At 42.3% G+C, this 15,006-nt stretch overlaps 1 protein-coding gene across 16 annotated transcripts in view; it reads right to left on the bottom strand.

Annotated features, from left to right (window-relative positions):
* Nucleotides 1–15,006, bottom strand: part of LOC138751496 (histone deacetylase 9-like) — an 851,890-nt gene that overhangs the window by 265,229 nt on the left and 571,655 nt on the right. For all 16 annotated transcript variants that reach the window (XM_069913815.1, XM_069913825.1, XM_069913826.1 and 13 more), the window contains one exon: nt 7,622–7,820. In XM_069913815.1, coding sequence (XP_069769916.1) covers nt 7,622–7,820 — 199 coding nt within the window. The remainder of the gene's footprint in view (nt 1–7,621; nt 7,821–15,006) is intronic.

The following is a 15,006-nucleotide window of genomic DNA, read 5'->3' as shown; positions in this document are numbered from 1 at the left end:
TCCATACTCGTTAAAGTTAATTCTCAGTGTCAGCAAAATTGTTTGGCAGTTAATAAAATATGTCATGTTTTCTAAAGTGCAGTTAAACAGTAGTGGATTAATCCACCAGTTCTGTTTTACAAATCTAATGGACATCCTTTACATAAGTGGTGGAACTACTGACTGTCTAATATTATTAGAAATAATTCAGAAGATGCACTTTTCTTTGCAACATTGAGAATAAGGCATTTCAGGAAACAAAATGCAGATCTTTGTATTAAACTCCAAATAGATAGTAGGCAGGCATTATTGTGAGCCAAGTGTAAGTAAGTGTGAACAGTATCAGCTTCTCTTTTACAGTCATGTTAAAATCCAGCCCATAATATTCAGATATCTTGCACTATTGTTGCAGTAGAGGCAGCAATATCCAATATGTTGAAAACAGTGAATGCCCCCAAAGATGGTAAATGAAAATAAGGAAAAATCTGTTAGTCTTACTTTACAATGATAAATACAATGCAAAGTTTGGCATTGAGGTTGCTTGATTCTAATGCCAGCATGAAGAACAAAAGAAGTCAAAAATCTCCACCCAACAAGAGAGGCATACTGTATCTGATTAGTGAATTCCATCAAGATTATTACCAGATTAAATAGTTCTGGCAGCAGTTTCATGAAAGAAATCCATTGCATATTATTGACTGACACTCTGCTTGTAAAGAGTGTTTCAATTCTTTTCTTCGACTTCTACTTTAAAGAAAATAATACTTTGATCTAATAGCCATTGATGCCAAAACAAAAATTAAAAACTGATGTCAATTCTTTGTTTGAGCTGGTATTTATAGTCACATTTTTTTTAAGTTAGTTTCAGATTTTTTTAATGACAGTAATCATTCATAAAAGTTGATTGTGGATAAAGCCAAACATAGTTCTGAGTGCTTAAAGCTGTTCTAAAAATACTCAATGCCACTAAAGCTTTGATATGAACAATGTGTTTATAGCGGAAGGGTATAAATATACTGCAGAGTTCCTGAAACTTCGAAATCATGATTGAAGTGTTCCATCGAAATGAAAGGTCAAAGATGTGGGCTAATCTCCAAGTCCTTCTTCTTTGGCTTGGCTTCGCGGACGAAGATTTATGGAGGGGGTAAAAAGTCCACGTCAGCTGCAGGCTCGTTTGTGGCTGACCAGTCCGATGCGGGACAGGCAGACACGATTGCAGCGGTTGCAAGGGAAAATTGGTTGGTTGGGGTTGGGTGTTGGGTTTTTCCTCCTTTGCCTTTTGTCAGTGAGGTGGGCTCTGCGGTCTTCTTCAAAGGAGGCTGCTGCCCGCCAAACTGTGAGGCGCCAAGATACACGGTTTGAGGCGTTATCAGCCCACTGGCGGTGGTCAATGTGGCAGGCACCAAGAGATTTCTTTAGGCAGTCCTTGTACCTTTTCTTTGGTGCACCTCTGTCACGGTGGCCAGTGGAGAGCTCGCCATATAATACGATCTTGGGAAGGCGATGGTCCTCCATTCTGAGGAAAAGCACTAAAATTCTCACCTTCATGCAAAGTCTTACAACATGCCTTGGATTCAAGTTATCTTCTAGTGTATGCTTCATGTTGAGAAAGAGAGATGCTAGGATGAATACACTATCCTCTAAAATAATTTTTGTTCTTTTTATGTGTCTCCCTGCTTCCTATATTTATTTTCCATCATGCTTGTTGCAGCTGAAGTTTTAAGTGGTTCAAATAAAAATTCCTTTGGTACTCTCATTAAAAATAAACTAGATCACACATCTTTTGCTGATGGCACCATCACTGGTTATTTCCTGCCTGTTCAGATAATCTCTATCTGTCATAAGTCTGCTTTGTGACACCAAAGTCAAAGAAGAACTGTAGCTCTGATCTTCAGCTCCACACTGCATCCAGGGTCAGAGTATTGGGGAAGAAGAGTCTGGTTGCCCTGTGCACCTGAATCCTTAACTTTATACTAAGGATGGCTGCCAAAGGTTGTGAAACGTAATTCTTTGAATATGATAACTGACTGATTGAAGGAAAGTGGTTTACATATTGTAATTATTACCTTTTATTTAAGAGGATTTTTAACTGTATTTACTACTACGATCTCACATTCATTTTAGTGTGAGTATCAATTTAAGGGGTAGTGCTGCTTACAACCATTCACAGCTGTGGAGAGAATGGGTGGCAAAATCTAGGACAGACTGTACCTGAACTTGATATTCTGTGTAATAGTGATCATGTCTGCATGGCCACTAGAAAGGCCTTGATTATAGTTACTGTTTGATTAGACTTGGCTGCCAGAAGGGGGCTGACACACAGAACAGGAGACTGCAGCATGCAAAATCTGTAATGGAGGCTCACAGCCTCATGGCATGCCTCATGTGGCTGTTTTCAACAACTTTAAAGTAAAGAACATTTTCCTTCATCAATGTGTTGTCTCAGAACTCACACATACAAATACAAGATGAAACATGGTGTCAGAAATGGGATGAAGGAAATTAATAGGAAATACTTTAAAAGTTAAAATCTAAAATCAGCAACTGATCAGTGAAGAGAAGATAACAAGGAGAAAAATGGAAGGATTACATCTACCAGCGAAACTTCAGCTGACAGATAATTGGAACAGATTCAAAAAGCATTATGGATTATATTTAGTAGTAGTCAGAGCTGATGAGAAAAGAGATAAAATGAAAGTGTCAATTTTCTTACATGTTGTAGGTGATGAATCCCTGGAGGTGTATAATAACTTCACATTTGCTGGTGAAGGAGACAAAATGAAATTGGAAAAAAAATAATGGAACAGTTTGAGACATACTGCATACCTAAACGTAACATGATGTTTGAGAGGCACAGATTTTTCACATATAGACAGAAAATGGAAGAAAGTGTTGACTAAATTGAGAAACAAATGCAAAACATGTGAATTTGGGGGACTTACTGACTCATTGATAAAAGATAGACTTGTGTGTGGTATTCCACATAACAGTCTAAGGAAAAGACTGCTAAGAGAGTATAATCTAGACATGGGAAAGGCCCTAGTACTCTGTAGGGCTACCGAAAAACTGTACAAACGCAGGCAAGAGAGCTGTTCAGTAAAACTAGCTGCAACGTGGATGCAGTGAGCAAGAACAGACATAAACAATTTAAAAGAAAGTGTGCCAAAGTGGATAGAGAGGATTGGCCAGCGAAGAAAATTGAAAGGGACAATTGAAACCCATATTGTCGATGCAGTACAGAACACCTACCAAAAAAGTGTCCAGCATATGGTAAAACATGCTATAGGTGCAACAAAAGCAACCATCGTGCCTGTTTCTGTAGGAACCAAGTGCAACAAAGCAAGGTTCATACAGCAGATGTAAGGGATATAGAGGAATTCTTTGTAGATGTTGTGCCTGAAAACACGAAAGAAAACAAAGACTGGATGTTGATATTGAAAGTGAATTACATATACATTTCAGTTAAATTGGATATTGGAGCACAAATTAATGTAAAATCCGAGATAAGTTTTAAGAAGATTAGACCCAGACCAAAGATGTATGGAACAAAAGTGAAGGTGACAGGATATACAGGTACCAATATTCCAGTGCAAGGAGAATGCATGGTCAAAGTGAAACACAAGGACAAAGAACACATGCTAGGATTCATCATGGTACCATAGGATGTACAGGCCATACTAGGTTTAACAGCCTGTGAGAAAGTGAACCTGTAAAAAGAGTCCTCGTTGTGGAAAGCGAAGGAGAGACAGTCAATGATCAACTCATGAAAGAGTACAATGACCTGTTTCAGGGTCTCGGCTGCCTTCCAGGAGAACACATGATCAGAGTGGATAAACGTGTGCCATCGATAATACATCCATGCAGAAAAGTACCATTTACACTTCAAAAGCAACTAAAAGCAGAGTTGGACATGATGGAAAGCCTAAACATGATTCAGAAGATAGATGAGCCAAGAGAGTGGGTGAGTTCACTCATCTTTGTGGACAAAAAGAAGGGAAAGCTTAGAATTTGCTTGAATCCAAGAGATTTAAACAAAGCAATAAAGAAAGACCACTTTAAGCCTCCAACATGTGAAGAAATCATGTCATAGTTAGCAAGTACAAAGTTTCAAGCTAGTTAGAGACATCTTCATGATTTTGGAAGTTAAAATTGAAGGAAGTAAGTTCAAGACTATGCACACTTAATGTCCATTTGGCCAATACAGATTCCTAAGGTTACCATTCTGAATTCCCTCAGCTCCTGAAGTATATCACAAAACCATCCATATGGCCTATGAGCACCTGGACGGAGTTGATACCTTGATGGATGACATCATAGTCTGGGGAACCATGAGAATGGAGCATGATGAGAAGCTAAGGAAAGTGCTGGAAGCAACAAGGAAAGCAAACCTGAAGCTGAATAAAGAGAAATGACAGCTTGGAGTGACAGAATTAACATTTGTAGGTGATATTATTGGTAGTGAGGGCATTAGTCCAGATCCCAGAAAGGTGTCTGCCATTGGGAACATGCCAAGACCACAATGCAAAAAGGATGTACACCCACCCAACCAACAAGTCCTGGCAACTTGCTGGTAAATCTTCTTTGTACATGGAAGTGAGGGGGTTGGAGGGTTATTGGCAGAGAGAGTGGAATGTTTGAGCTAGATGTTTAATGGAATGGTCAACTATATGGGTAAATTCATGTCCAACCTCTCAGGAAATATGGCTCCATTGAGAAGACGAACAGAAAAGAACATTGAATGGGAGTGGAATCATGGGCATGAAAAGTCATGGAGCAAACTAAAGAAACTGCTCACAGAGGAACCAGTTCTGAGGTTTTACAACCCAGCGAGACCCATCAAGATATCATCAGATGCATCATATAGTGGGTTTGGTGCAGTTCTTCTGCAAAAATATGATAACTGGTAACTGGTAATCATGGTACCATAGGATGTACCGGCCATACTAGGCATACATTGTGTATGCATCATGCTCAATGACAGACGTGGCGATGCATTACACTCGAATTGAAAAGGAGGTGCTCAGCATCACATATGCCTGTGAATGATTTTATCTGTTTGTGTCCGGACAAGCAAACACTATAGAGACCGACTAATCATCAATTACTTAAGAGTATGCATGAAGAGAGGGACCTTTTGGTCCAAATCCATACATCTTTCAAGGTCACCGTGCAGGTTGATAGGACAATTAAGGCCTGTGGATGTTGGGCTTCATCAATAGGGGGATTGAATTCAAGAGTCGAGAGGTCATGTTGCAACTCTACAAATCTCTGTTGAGACCACACTTAGAGTACTGTGCTCATTATAGGAAAGCTAATGTAGAGGGTGCAGAGAAGATTTACCAGGATGTTGCCTGGATTGGAAAAATAAATCTTATGAGGCAAGAATAGTAAAGCTGGGACTCTTCTCTTTGGAGTGAAGAAAGTCTCATTTGAGAGGAAACTTAATAGAGGGCTACAAGATTACGAGAGGCATAGATAGGGTGGAGAGCCAGTGCCTATTTTCCAAGGACGGAATAGCAAACACCAGAAGACATATATACAAAGTGAAGGGAAGGAAGTTTCGGAGATACATCAGGGGTAAGGTTTTTTTTTACATAGAGAATTGTGGATGCCTGGAATGGATTGCCAGGGATGATGGTGGAGGCTGAAGCATTAGTGACATTTAAGAGACTCTTAGCCCCACGGATGCAAGAAAAAATAGAGAGTTACGAGGTATTTTTTAAGGAATATATGGGTCAGCATGAAGGACCAAAGGACTGTAGTGATCTATGCAATATAGGCTGATTGGCATCATGGTCAGCATAGATATGGTGAACTGTAGAGCCTGTTCCTGTACTTTACTGTTTTAAGTTCACACTTAAAAACAATTACATGTTTTTGTATTTAATGAACTAGAAAGACTGACTTTCTGCTCTGTGGATTGTCATTTTTTCCATTGAATTCAGTGGGACCACTGGAAATCAGTCAGATCTACTGGAGGCTCAGCAGGCAGATTTCTCAGCCTCTAAGCCATGAAGAGTTTATTGACACAGAGCAGCAGTCCGAGCAGATCTGCTGGTTCTTAAATGGAAAATTGTTACAGATTTATGGAGATGGTCTGTAGAAAATCAGTTGCCCAAGATAAAGTTACAGAGGCAATAACTCCTTCCATCTATTTCTTTTCTATTATTATTTGGGATATGTTTTGAAGTTTTTTTACTATGGAAATCAACAATTAATTCTGTTTTCAAGTCACTTGTGAAGCTTCTGATGGAAGAAAACGCCAAACATGAATTTTGGTTTCGTCTTTCCTGTGTTTTATGTTTGTGTTCTTTCATTACTTTCCTTTGGAATTGATACAGGAGGAATTCAAATTAACAACCAGGGTTCCGGTCATTCCTGTCTCTCAGAATGTAAACATTTGATGTGATTGAGTTTAGCTTGCGTCAGATAAAATGCAAATGATAACTTAGATAGGAATCAAACCCAATTCCATTGCTGAGCATGGGGAATTAAAGAGAGGCAAATCAAGCAAAGGACAGTCCACTAACAATGTCATTATAGAAGACCTGAATAAAAAACACCACCTCCTGTCTTTCATTTGACCATACCTGATAGAAGAAGATGCCAGGAAACTGAATGTAAATGCAAAAGACATGCGAGAGCATGTCAGCAAACCATCATGGGAAGCAAAAACTGTATCAGTAATGAATTTTGTCATGAAGGCATGAAGACTGACTTTGGGACTTAAATGTTTAATGGAGTGGATCATAGTAGAAAGGGATTGATGGAAATGGATCACGGTTATGACAGACGTGAACAAGTTCCAGAACCTTGAAGGCTAGGAGACTGGGTAGGGTGGGGGTGGGGGGAGAAAAAGAGGGGGTAGAGTTTAATATATAGTTTAATATAGGAACAAATCCATATCAAACTACAGAGCTTCTGCATGTTTCTTTCAGTTGGCTACAATAATTAATGACAAACTAGAACAAAAACAGTCTAACTTAATCTAAATATCTTCCATGCACACAACCCCCCATATGAGTATCATAAAAGATGCTTTTAAAACTTCATAAGACCATTGTTAATGCCAACCAAGAGTTCTGTGAACAGATTTCCTACTCCCAAAGGTAGAACATCCATACGTTAAACTTTGTGGCAACCAATTTCCACACTGAATAGAATTGAAAGTCATTGAATTTCTGAGCTCTGATTTTTTTTGGTCATCTTGACAGGGGGGAACTTGAGATACTTAAAATTATTTATCTTGTATATTACACAGGTGTGAAATTCAGTTTCTTGCACGAAAACACATAAAACATTTGAGATGTGATTTAGAATTTACAAATCTAAATTTAATCATATTCAGAGGCATTTTTTTCAAGTTGTATTCTATATATTACTTCCAAAAGAGTGGAGAGAAGTGTCTGCGCAGTTTGTGTGTAAATATTCCAAATTTACAGATAAAAAATGTGCTTCTGTCATCTCTTTAACATTGCACAGGACACTGAAGGGTGTCAACTTGAGAACAGAATCATTATGAAATAAGTTCCCTCTACTTCCTTCAATGTAAAAGATGTGGCAACATTTTCATGAAAGCATAAACCAAATATGAAATGTTTTCAGTATGAATCCAGAAATTTCAATTACAAATTCAACTCACCAGTTGTGAGAGGACTCGGATTTTGAGCTTGATCCATCAGGAATACGTGCTGCAGCAGAGCTTGATGGGTGTTGCAAACCTTCCTATCAAAAGGCGCAGGTGGCAAGAAAGCAGATAAAGGAATACTTCGTCTGAACTGTCCAGTAAGAGCTGTTCCCTGAATGGTACGTCTGTCAGAATTTTGGTTTGCTGTTGAGACCTACAACAAATTTTTATTTTTAACTTAATATTTCAGTTGGAATGCATATTTTGTACACAGTTGAATTAATTTATATTTATTTACCTATGTGAAAATGTCTGTAAAATTAAAAGATCCATCACTACCCACCCATTTGCCTTCTTTCTTTGGCAGTCAGGTCAAGAGATACTTTGGCACCTTGGAAATTACACCCTGTGGTAAACCACTGTTATACCATGATTGGTTGGTACTGACTAGACACGCCCCCTGAGACCGATCCTACCCATAGCCCCTTGCATGTTCTGATCAGTCAAGGAGGTGGATGGTTGTTGATAGTGTTCCCGTCTTTACCTATTAAAAGCCTGATTGTTTCACTACTCAGCCTTTTGTGAATTATTGATGGTACATCAATCTTAATAGCTAAAATGTTCAAAGGTGTATGGAACAGTATCTAAAACCAGAGAAACCTGACATCAACCCCTGGTCACTGGACGTTCAGAAAACCTTCAAGCTGTGGCTACGATGCTTCAAAAACTTTTTGGTGGCAGCCTCGGCCACCATCACTACAGACACAGATTAGATGAGACTACTTCTCTCATGGGTCAAGCTCCAGGATTTTCCCATGATCAGTGATGGCAATTCATACCAGGCAGTGATGGAAATCCTCAAGGCTCAGTAATGCCAGATGGTTAACAAGGTCTACACCAGTCATCTCTTAGCTACCAGAAAACCATGCCCTGGTAAGTCCAGTGCTGAGTTCCTGTTGGCATTCTGGACTCTGTGTGGAGGACCTCATTAGAAACACCTACGTTTCCGTTCTGGGTACAGACTCCAGCAATCACTGGAGCAATCGGTACTCAATTTGACGAGGGTGTTCAAGCTTACAGAGACACTGGATATGGCCCTCCAGAACTCCACACTGCAGGCGCTGCCATCCTGGGACTGGGTGTAATCCTACCCTGTGAGTAACTGGTCCCATACACCGACCCACTACTCTTACGACCTGACCTCGACTGTCGTTGTGGGCAATCTTTCCAATTGTTACTTTTGCAGGCAGGGCATGTACCCGAGGAAATGCTGCCCTGCCAAGGATGCAGTATGCTCCCGGTGCCAGAATAAGGGATATTATGTCAAACTTTGCCAATATAAACTGTCAGCGAAATCTAGTAGTGCTGCCTGCTGCCAATCGCTACCCAGGCATCACAATTGGCGCCATCTTCCCTGCACTCCAACAAAGCTATGTGCAAATCATGGGAGACACCATTTTGGATTGTGTGCAAAACACCATCTTCCTAGGCATATGACACCACGGGGGTGGGGTGGGGTTTTGAGGTCGGCCATCTTGGGGCCAAGGATGGCCATTTCAGGAGCACACAACAGTCTCGGACACTGAATCCATACTGTCGTCCATCACACTGAATCAATCAGGAGGCACCACATGAACTCGCCAGGTCCATGATGGACGTCCAGATAAACAGGCACATAATCAAATGTTTATTTGATTGCGGGAGTACAGACAGTTTTCTCCACCTTGATTCTGCAAAAGTCTGTGCCTTAAAGTACGGCCCGCCAAACACAGGATATCTCTCGCAGCTGAGCCACACTCCGCGGTCATCCACGGGTCCTGTGTAGTGTTCCTGACTGTTGGAGGCATATTGTACAAACACTTCAGTCTGCTTGTCATGCCTCAGCTCCGTGCCCCCTTGTTACTGGGGCTGGACATCCAGTGCCAACTGCAAAAGGTCACGTGGCAATTCGACAGGATTTCTCCCTCCCCTTTACCATCTATGATGAAAAGTTCTTGGAGAGCACCCCCTCAGGCAACATGTGGCCTCTCAACCCTCAAGGTTGACCCCCACCCATTGTTCCCCAACCTCACCTGATTGCAAGCAGATAGCCACCAGGTGTAAATGGTACTGTCTGCTGACAGGACGTTTATCAAGTCAGAGATCCAGCGGTTATTAGGCGAAGGCATCATCGAGGCCAGCAGTAGTCCTTAGAGGGCCCAGGTTGTTGTGGTTAAGAATGGGGAAACGAATAGGATGGTGGTTGACTACAGCAAGACAATCAACTGGTATACGCAGTTCGATGCGTACCCCCTTCCATGCATATCTGATACGGTCAACCAGATCACACAGTATTGGGTGTTTTACACAATCGACCTGAAGTCAGCGAATCACCAGCTTCTAATCCGCCCAGAGGACCACCAATATATGGCATTCGAGGCAGATGGGTATCTCTATCACTTCTTCTGGGTCCCTTTCTGTGTCACAAACAGTCTCCGTTTTCCAACAGAAAATAGAATGCATGGTGGACCACTATGATTTACAGGCCACTTTCTCCTACCTCAATAATGTTACAAGTTTCTTTGCACCGCGAATGCATGAACCTGACTTATAATGAGAACATATGTGTCCTCTGGACAGCATGACTAGCCATCTTTGGCTGTGTCATTGAGAACAGCATAATTGACACTAACCCTGACTGCATGTGTTTGTTGATGGAGCTGCCCCTCCCATATACCCTAAAAGCACTAAACAGATGCCTTGGTTTCTTCTCTTAGTACACTCGATGGGTCCACAACTATGAGGACAAGATTCGGTCACTGGTCAAAGACACAACATTTCCCCTGACAAAAGAAGCCCAGAAGGCATTCGAATGGGTCAAAGATGACATCGCCAAGACAACCGTAGATGAGTCAACACCATTCCAAGTGGAGAGCGATGAGTCTGACTTTGCCCTGGCAGTCACTCTCACCAAGCGGGCAGGCACATCGCCTTTTTCTCACGTACCCTCCAAGGGCCTGAGATTCACCACTCCTCCGTCGAGAAGGAGACCCAGGGTCTCATCCCAGTGGCTGCACGCCACTTAAGACACTACCTCTCTGGGAAATGGTTCACTCTTCTCATAGACCAGCAAACAGTTGTATTCATGTTTAATAATAAACAAAGGGTCAAAATCAAAAATGATAAAAATCCTCAGGTGGAGAATCGAACTGTCGACTTAGACTATGATATCCTCTAGAGACCTGCAAACTTTCCTTCCCTCAGAATTCTGCTTCAAGGACTATGCTGCCTTCTGGCTTACCTCACCGAGACCTGCCCTGCTCTGAAGGCAAGTCAGGCAATCTAAGAGTGACCCACCAGTCAAGAGGGTCCGCCTTCTCCATGCCAACCCCTAGTATGCATACATTGCCTTCCCTGACCGGTGAGAAGACATAGTTTTGATCTGATACCTGGCACCGTCGGGATCCCACCCGACCATGACTGACTTTTCACAGACACGCTCCCTTACTCCAACCTGACCACCCCTTACCCCAGGGTACTGTAGCTGCAAATGATATACTAGCACCACACTCCCTTACACCCACACCTGTTTCCACCCTTCGGTGATCTGTTAATAGGCCAACCCCCTCAATCTGATCATGATGTTACAGCAGCTCCCCACCCACCCCTTCCAACTCTGCCACACCGCTCGCTGAAACAGAGGAGACCCCTGGATAGACTTAATCTGTTAATGTGTATATATGTACAGTTGTTTCACTCTCTTTTTCTCACCCTACAGGACTCTTCTCAAAAAGAGGGGTGAATGTGGAGCAAGATGAGTTCAATTTTCAGAGGCCGAATGAACTGGCAGGCATGCTGGAGGTGGCCCTCCAAAATATGGAAGCCGACTCAGCCAACAATGCCTCAAGCACCTCCATCTTGGGATGTGCTGCCACCGCAACACAGCACCAGCGATCCAATCACAGCCAATGTACTCCATGAGCACCTAACACTGCTATCACCACATCCCACCGATGACCTGACCATGGCTGCTGTACTCTGTGAGCATCCAAAGTACTACTTCAGCGGCCTGAAAAAGCACCCAAGGAAATGCTGCCCAGTGAAACACGTGTTCTGCTCCAACTGTGGGAAGAAAGGGCACCATGCAAAAATATGCAAGTCCAAGCCACCTCAACCCAGCATCTCTGTGTGTGGACCATGGGGGCCATCTTTTTTGACACTGCCATCATAGGGCCCACCATATTGGATGCCACCTTCTTGCAACCAAATGCATAAACTCTCCACCGCAGCTACAGGCAGTGACCCAACACTGGCTTCCATCTTGAGGTAGTCCTCACCAGCTCACCAGGTAAACAGCCAGTGTTCAATAGCAGGAGCACAGAAGAGTTGCAGCACCACTCCCGCGCAGTCAAGCCAGTGAGCCAGAAAGTCTCCTTGTCCTCGAAGTTCCATACAGCTGATGTCCGTAGCTAATATGTAGTGACCCTGACTGTGTGGAACATTGTTTATCAATGCATTATACTCCTGGTGATATCACAGCTATGTGCTGCCTTGCTACTGAGACTGCACTTCCATTGCCACCTTAAAAGCATGACGATGGAGTACAATGGCCCCCACCCCCACACCTCCCGTACTCTCTGTAACCAACAGTTCTTAACTCACCTATTGCACTCCATCAATGAAAACCCACCAGTTTCTTCCCCCACTGTTCCCAGGCAAGATGGCCATGGTGCACAGCCTGTGGACTCTAAACACTTAGGTTCACCCCTCCATCAGTGTTTGCTAACCTTACCCCTGACTGTAAACCCATTGCCACCAAATGTAGGCAGTCCCATGCCAGGGACAGGGCCTTCATTAGCTTGGAAGTACAATGAATACTCATTAAGGGGATCATTGAAGCCAGCACCAGCCTTTGGAGAGCTCAAGTGGTGGTGGTGAGGAATGGGGAGAAAAACAAGATGGACATCGACTACAGTCAGACCATTAACAGATGTATTGCAGCTGGATGCATACCCTCTTCCACACATATCTGATATGGTGAACGAGATATTGCAATATTGGGTTTTCTCCACCATCAGAATAAAGTCAGCATACCACCTGCTCCCAATCTGGCTGGAGGAGCACCAATATACTGGATTCAAGGCAAATAGCCCCCTTCGGCATCACCAACAGGGTCTTGGTCTTTTAGCGGGAGATGACCAAATGGTAGACCAGTATGAGCTGTGGGCCATATTCCAATATCTGGACATCATCATTTGCAGCCATGACCTACAGGATTATGACACCAATCTCCAAATATTTCTCCCACCTGCCAAACTCCTTAACGTCACATACAATAAGGCTAAATGAGTATTTTTCACAATCCATCTTGATATCATTGACTGAATCGTGGAGAACAGAGTCATTGGCCCCGACCCTGATTGCATGCTTCTGCTTTTGGAACTCCCCCTTACCCACAGCGTCAAAGGTGCTTGAGCTTCTTTAGCTACTATGCACAGTGGGTTCCCAATTACGCGGACAAGGCCTGCCCCCTCGTTAAATCTATCTCCTTTCCCCTGTCACCAGAGGCCCATGCAGCTTTCAGCTGCATCAAGACAGAAGTTGATGAGGAGTCACGTGATGGAGTAGTGGCCGGACGGTGAACTCCAGCCCTCTCCAGAAAAGTCGGGAAAAACAAAGGAAAACACAAAGGCACAGAAATAAAAGTTACAGAAAAGTGAGTATAAAGGTGGAAAGAAGATGGCGACAAAAAAGAAAAATCGAAAGCAACGGTAAGAAGAGAGGAAGAGAAGACAAAGGAGGAAAAAGGTGAAGGCCTTACCTGTCCGAAGAGGCCCGCTGCGGAGAGAGAAACCCGCTCCCTCAGGTCGGTAAAGAATGGACTACAAAAATGGCTCGCAGAGCCGAGTAAAAGTGCGCAACCGCACATGAAAAAAAACACACCGACGGGAGGGGGGACCAGCTGGGGAGTCGATCTCCACAGCCGGCAACGACAGCTGCAGAACACCTGCAGCAAGAAGAGACCACAGAAGACAATAGAAACAAGAAAGAAGAGAAGGAAAGGGCAACAAAGAAACAACAGATGGTCAACCCAGAGGAAGAAGAAGAGGAAGAGGAAGAGTACAGTGAAATAGAAGAAGAAAAGAAAGCAAGATAAAGGATATACTTTCTCTTATTAAAGGATACATGGAGTCATTTAAAGAATTGCAAACACAGGAATTTAAGGATTTAAGAAAAAGAATAAACAACACAGAAGAGAAAATGAATAAAATAGAGATGACCTTAACAGAAATGGGAAAGAAAATGGACAAGATGGAAGAGCGGGCAGTAGCAGCAGAAATGGAGGTAGAAGACTTAAAAAAGAAATTGGAGGAATCTAATAAAAAAACTAAAGAGACACAAGAACTACTAGCTCAAAAAATAGATACAATGGAAAATCATAACAGAAGAAATAACATAAAGATAGTGGGCCTTAAGGAAGATGAAGAAGGCAAGAATATGAGGGAGTTTATAAAAGAGTGGATCCCTAAGACCCTAGGATGTCCAGAACTACAGCAAGAAATGGAAATAGAAAGGGCACATAGAGCATTGGCCTCTAAACCACAACCACAACAAAAACCAAGATCTATTGTAGTAAAATTCCTAAGATATACTACAAGAGAAAAGGTACTGGAGAAGACAATGGAAAAAGTAAGAGAGGGCAAAAAACCACTGGAGTATAAAGGGCAAAAAATCTTCATTTATCCAGATATAAGTTTTGAACTCCTAAAGAAGAGAAAAGAGTTCAATACAGCAAAGGCGATTTTATGAAAGAAAGGGTATAAATTTATACTGAAGCATCCTGCGGTATTGAAAATATTTATTCCAGGACAACAAAACAGACTATTCTCGGATCCAGAAGAAGCACGAAAATTTGAAGAACAATTACAAAAATAGACTGAGGGAGGAAGACGGGTAATGAGAGTAAAAATGATCACGATTGATATGTATGTGGGTAAAGACAAAAATAGACTGAGGGATGAAGACGGGTAATGAGAGTAAAAATGATCACGATTGATATGTATGCGGGTAAAGAGGTATAAGAGTGAATAGAGACAATGTGCATACGTGAATGTATCTGTACTTAGAGGAAAATATAGATAGTATAGACAAGAATTAATAAGGGAAGGTAATGGAATAGAGAGAATAAGGAGGAAATTAAAAGAGTGACCTTTATGACATATGAAAAGTGAAATCTTTTCTGGGGGGGCGGGGTGGGGGGAAATAGCGGTCACTGCAAAATCAGTTGACGCTTGCGAGTGGATTCGCAAATCCAAATGGAGAGGGGAGATGTGGTTGTCCGACAAGTGATAAAGGACAACTCAGGAGGGGAAGGGGAGATTGGGGATAAATAAGATAGAAATAGGAGAATAAGGAAAATG

The sequence above is a fragment of the Narcine bancroftii genome, chromosome 1 (assembly GCF_036971445.1).
Source record: "Narcine bancroftii isolate sNarBan1 chromosome 1, sNarBan1.hap1, whole genome shotgun sequence".
NCBI lineage: Eukaryota > Metazoa > Chordata > Chondrichthyes > Torpediniformes > Narcinidae > Narcine > Narcine bancroftii.
The sequence above is the reverse complement of the archived record's forward strand: the minus strand, read 5'-3'. Positions and strand labels throughout refer to the sequence as shown.